At 51.6% G+C, this 6,000-nt stretch overlaps 1 protein-coding gene across 2 annotated transcripts in view; it reads left to right on the top strand.

Moving 5' to 3' along the window:
• Window positions 1-5,451: 5,451 nt before the first annotated feature.
• The window catches only part of MAJIN (membrane anchored junction protein), a 34,238-nt gene continuing 33,689 nt past the window's right edge, over window positions 5,452-6,000 (top strand). The window contains exon 1 of one of the 2 annotated variants that reach the window (XM_075921513.1): window positions 5,452-5,716. In XM_075921513.1, coding sequence (XP_075777628.1) covers window positions 5,477-5,716 — 240 coding nt within the window. In that variant the 5' untranslated portion in view covers window positions 5,452-5,476. The remainder of the gene's footprint in view (window positions 5,717-6,000) is intronic. The other variant, XM_075921514.1, reaches the window with a different exon arrangement.

Here is a 6,000-nt window from a genome sequence, read left to right as displayed (position 1 = left end):
GGCACATCACAGCACTCGGCCATCAGACCGGCTGCACTTGCTGCAGACTGCCATCTGAGGAGAGGGGGCAATTGGGGGGCTGCAGGAGAGCTTCCACCCCAGAAGCCCGCAGAGCCAGCCCAGTCCTCCCCATCGGGGTCTTGTACCCCATTCCTCCCTCACCTCCTACCACTTACCCTTCCCTAGCCCCTCTTCTTGATGTACAAAATAAAGGACAATTGTGTTCAAAAATGGAATCTGTCTTTATTGAACAAAACTGGGGGAGACTGGGAAAAGGAGGTGGGAGAGGGGAAGAGAGAGGCTGGGAGAGGGGAGGGCAACTAAAATGATCAGGGGTTGGGAACAGGTCCCATATGAAGAGAGGCTAAAGAGACTGGGACTTTTCAGCTTAGAAAAGAGGAGACGGAGGGGGGACAGGATAGAGGTCTCTAAAAGCAGGAGTTGGGTGGAGAGGGTGCATCAAGAAAAGTTCTTCATTAGTTCCCATAATAGAAGGACTAGAGGACACCAAAGGAAAGGAATGGGTAGCAGGCTTCAAACTAGTAACAGAAAGTTGTTCTTCACAAAGCAAAGAGTCAACCTGTGGAACTCCTTGCTGCAGGAGGCTGTGAAGGCTAGAACTAGAATAGAGTTTAAAGAGAAGTGAGATCAAGTCATGGAGGTTGGGTCCATGGAGTGGTATTAGCCAGGGGGTAGGAGTGGTGTCCCTGTCCAAGGTTTGTGGAAGGTTGGAGAGGGATGGCACGAGACAAATGGCTTGGTCACTGTCTTCGGTCCATCCCCTCCAGGGTCCCTAGGGTTGTCCGCTGTCGGCAGACAGGCTACTGGGCTAGATGGACCTTTGGTCTGACCCAGGACGGCCATTGTAAGCTCAGGGCTCAGGGTCGGGGATCTCAGTGGACCCCCTTGATTTTCATGCACACCTGCTCCTGGGTGGCCAGGCTGGCAGCTCTCCTGCCCTAGCCGGCCACTTTCCTGTGCCTAGTGCAGAGGTCGTGGACGAGGTCCACGATGTCCGCACTAGCCCAGGCGGGTGCCCACCTCTTGCGGTCCTGGGCAAGCTCCCGGGAGCCGCCAGCCTGGTCCCGGGAAGAGGGGGAGGGTTGGGGGGCATCGGGTGGGTGGCTCGATCCGTGCCAGGTGCAGGGTCTGCTGGCTGGGTGCTGGCAGGCTTGCACCTGGCATGGGCACCGTAGCCAGCCCGTGCCCCTTTAAGAGGTCCAGGGCCGGGAGGGGGGCAGACGAGTTTCCCTGGTGTTGGCCAGAGTGGACACCAGGGAAAGCTGGGGAGGGCTAGCCTCCCACTAGTTCAAATTAAGGGGCTACACACCCCTTAATTCGAACTAGTATATTCGAACTAGGCTTAATCCTCGTAAAATGCGGTTTTCCTAGTTCGAACTAAGCACTCCGCTAGTTCGAATGAAGTTCGAACTAGCGGAGCGCTAGTGTAGCGCCTATGAAAGTTAGTTCGAACTAACGTCTGTTAGTTCGAACTAACTTTGTAGTGTAGACATACCCTCAGAGGGTAGGGGGCCCACCAGCCTCATGCAGTTGGGAGAAAGGCATGTCGAAGGGGAAAGGGTAGGGCATATGAGCTCACAAGCAAAGTCCTGGCCTGTTGCTGCACAGAGTTGCAGATGGTGGAAGGGTCAAAGCAAGCGGCTGGGCCAAGGAGCGGAAGCTGTCCCAGAAAGTGGTGGTAGGCAGTAGAGGGAGTGGGGGGGGGGGGGGGGAGGGAGGAATTGATGGACTGGGTGTAGGATTGCCAACTTTGTAATCGCGCAAAACCAAACACCCCTGCCCCTGCCCTAGCCCTTCCAAAGCCCCCACCCCTTCTGTGGCCCTACCCCCACTCGCTCCATTCCCCTTTCTCTCTGTTGCTTGCTCTCCACCATCCGCACTCGCTCTCACTGGGCTGGGGCAGAAGGTTGACATGCAGGAGGAGGCTGAGGGCTCCAGCTGGAGATGTGCATTCTAGGGTGGGGCCAGGGATGAGGGGTTTGGAGTGCAGGAAAGGGCTCAGGGTTAGGACATAAGAGGGGATCCAGGTTGAGGCAGAAGGGTCTGAGGGCCCAGAGAGTGGTTGCCAGGACCCTGCAGTCCTTAGGCACAGGGTGGGCAGCTAGGGATTCTCTGTGTTCTGCCTCCATGCCCGCAGGCACCATGCCTACAGCTCTATTCTATTTGACCATGAATGAATCTCTTTGCTTTGGTGTGCCTCAGTTTCCTCACCTATAAAATAGAACTAAGCAAACTTTGTTCATTATTCCTATTTTACAGAGTGAGAGACAGACACAATTGAGGCTTGCCTAATCTCTAGGTCTGTAGCCCATTTGTAAGCTGCTGACTCCTACATGTTGTTCAGAGCCTGTGGACAGTACAGCTCTGAAGCATGTCTTTATTCTGTACTTAGCCTCTATGGAACAGCAGAGCTGATTGATCTTTTCTCACTGGGTGGTGGGGAGCAGGTACTGGGCACTAGGGCTGTGTCTAGACTACATGCCTCTGTCGTCAGAGGCATGTAGATTAGACACATCGGCAAAGTCAAATGAAGCCGCGATTTAAATGATCGCAGCTTCATTTAAATGTACATGGCTTCCGCGCTGAGCCGACAAATAGCTGATCAACTGTTTGTCCGCTCAGTGCGCTCGTCTGGACGCTCCCCTGCCGACATCAAAGCCCTTTGTCGGCAGCCCCATTATTCCTCGTGGGATGAGTCACCTGCAGAATGAAACCTTACATCCTGGAAAGCAATGATGCTGAATAGGATTTAGAGGCCATAGTGAACAAATCACTCAACATGAGCTGTCAGTGTAAAGCTGTGTTCAGAAAGGTTAAATACATCCTTGGACGGCTAGAGTAGTGAGTATGAAAAGGGAGGTGGATCCAGCATTGATAAGGCTGACACTGAAATTTTGTATCCAGTTATGTCCACATTTTCAAAATTATATTAAAAAACTGGAGAGAATACAGTAAAGGTTCATCTTTGAATGATGGAGATAATGTCTTCCAATGAGACACTGAAAAACCTCAATGCATTTATTCAAAAGAAGATTGAGAGGTGAGTTCTTTAACTTTATGGAGGGAAAACACTGAGTAAGAAAGGACTCTTTTATGTAGCAGAGAAAGGCATAACAAGACTCCGAGGCTGGAAACAAAAAGGAAAAATTTTTTCATTAGAATTAGACCCGCATTTGTAAGAGGCTGATTGTTTATTAGCACAAACTACCAAGACAACTGATGGATTCTCCATCTCTTGATGTTTTCTAATGAAGAATAGAGGCCTTTCTGAAAAACGTTTTAGTGAAAAAGCAGCTCCTTGGAAGACAGGAGACCTAAGACCGTGTTTCTCAACCAGTGGTACGAGTATCCTTAGGGGTACTCGAGAAAAGTTTGGGGGGGGGGGGGGGGGAATCAACAAAACTGAAATTTGGAGAAAACTGAATGTTTGTTTTAAGTTTTACAGTGCTTTATTATTTTTGTACTTTTTACACCCAAAAATGTATTGTCTTCCTTGCTACAATTAAATTGTTTAAACAAATGTATGTGTTGCAATAGTAGAAAAAAAATTGGGTGTTTGAAAACTGTAGGTACTGGGGGTACTTATAATTTTTTTAAAGGGGCACTTTATAAAAAAAAAAAAGGTTGAGAAACACTGACCTAAGATATGCAAGGAGTCAGATTGGATACTCAAATGGTCCCTTCTGGCCATCAAGTCTCCTAATTTATGAAACACTGAGGGTGGTATGGAAAGCAGCATCTAATATTTTACTCTGTAGCCTGCTTGATCTCCAGAATGAGTAGCCATGGCATGGGATGATCCAGGGAAAGCAGTTCAAACATCCAGGCTACATCTGCATTGGCACCCTTTTCCGGAAATGCTTAAAAAGGAACAGTTTTCCGTTATAAGTATTTCCGGAAAAAGCGCATCTACATTGGCAGGATGCTTTTCCGGAAAAGCACTTTTTCCGAAAAAGCGTCCGTGCCAATGTAGACGCACTTTTCCGCAAAAAAGCCCCGATCGTCATTTTCGCGATCGTGGCTTTTTTGCGGAAAAGACTACTGGGCTGTCTACACTGGCCCTTTTCCGGAACAGTTTTTCCAGAAAAGGACTTTTGCCCGAACGGGAGCAGCATAGTTTTTCCAGAAAAACAATGACGATTTTACATTAGCTCGTCATTGCTTTTCCGGAATAAGTGGCCAGTGTAGACACAGCCCCAGTGTGACTCGCCAGAGGCAGGATATCAGCACTGCAAGGGAAGGATGGGTGTGGCAGTGACATCACAAGGGCCTTTGAAAGGACCTCGGTCTATTGTTTCAAAAGTGGTGGGATGGAGTTGATTTCACAAAGAGACCCTGACATCAGCCAGGCCTCCCATCTCTCAAAGCTGATTGAGCAAGCAAGCAAGGTGGCATTGAGAGGGAGGATACTCTGGTCTTTTCTTTGTCTTTTCACATGGAGGAAATAAGACAAACAATCTTGTATGTGATTGATTGATCTGGGTGCTTCTCTACATTTATTTTTTTTCTGAGCTGATCCTGATTCTCATTTCAATGGTTTAGAAAGCACTGACTAGTGGGTAGAAAAGGAAATGTTTGACAGGCTTTATGGAGCCATCACCCCATTCCCACCACCAGGGGAGTCAGTCTGAGTCCAGCTCCCAGACTTCTGCTCCCCCCACGGCAAACCTAAAGGGTGTGCCAGTGCAGTGGGAAGGGCGTTTACACGCTGCCTGGCTCTGGCGAAGCGAGCACCGAATACTGCCCTGGGAGTGAGCTTGCTGAGCAACAGGCTGGAGCTGGCAACAAGTGGCTCCGGTGCAGCCGTTGCCAACATGTGCTGGTGAAACATGGTACAAAAAGTCACATGACATCAGCAAAAAGAAAAATGAAATGCATGATCCCAGCCAGGGCTCCAGCCACTGCGAGATGCCGATGGTTTGTAGAGAGCATCTCCTTTGTAAGACTGTGCTACCCGTAGCAGTTTCTGATTCTTAACCCTGATTCTAAGCCTGCAGATGCTTCATCTCCCTGCCCAGTAAATTTCCATCCCCTTCCTCTGTTTAGCCCCCATTTCAACCTCTTCTAAAACGTAGCCATTACCTTTTACACCTAGTGTGGGCAGAGCAAAGGGCAAAGGCTTCAGCAGAGCTACTGAGCATGCTCAGTGCATAGTTTGAGTTAAAACAAAAAGCAGGCTTGAGCAAATAAAAAAGCCCCTCGCCCACAGCCGCTCCTTGACTGGTGCCTCATGCCCACTGGGGTGACGGTTTTTACCCTCCTGCCCTGTCTGTGCAAGGCACCCAAACAGCAGTGGAGCGCACCAGCTGCTCCTCCCCTCACCGCCCCTTATTTTTGCCCCAGCACGATTCTAACCCTGCCCGCAGCCGCCTCGAGCCCCCTTTCAATCCCCCGCGAAGGGTGCCCAGCGAGCACGGGGCAGGGTGTGGGCGGGGCTTCGGCAGAGCTACTGGGCATGCTCCGCAGCCCTAACGTCTCCCGCAGCAGCCCCGTGTCACTGGGAGCCGCTCCCCTCGCGCCGGCGGGGCTGAGGCGGGAAGCTCACGTGGCGGCGGCGGCGTCCTGCGTTCGGTGCTTCGGGCCCGCGGCCGCAGGCGGGTGTCACCGGCTGGAGGAGGCTCCAGGCTCGGGCGGGGCTGGGGCGAGATTCCCGCCGGCGGGCTCGGGCCGGCCTGAGGGCGCCGCCACTGGGCAGGCAAGTCACGGGCGCCGTAGGCGGCTCCACAACATCCCGGGAAGAGTTAATTCAGCCCTGGCTGACCCTGGGCAGCTGTGGCCAGGCCTCGGCTCTTGCTTAAAAAAAAACAAAAGGCAGCCCAAGGACTAGTCCTGTGGCACCTTAGAGACTAGCAACATCTATAGTTACAGGTAGGACCTCCCTGCCCCGCACCCTTGGCACCTGAGTGATCCCAAAGCATGGCGTTTGCCAGTGCTCCCCTCTGGCCCTGCTCCCTACTGCTGGTCCTGCTGCCCCCTCCC

Source organism: Pelodiscus sinensis, chromosome 2, assembly GCF_049634645.1.
Source record: "Pelodiscus sinensis isolate JC-2024 chromosome 2, ASM4963464v1, whole genome shotgun sequence".
Classification (NCBI taxonomy): domain Eukaryota; kingdom Metazoa; phylum Chordata; order Testudines; family Trionychidae; genus Pelodiscus; species Pelodiscus sinensis.
Note: the sequence above shows the minus strand (reverse complement) of the source record. Positions and strands in the feature narration are given on the sequence as shown.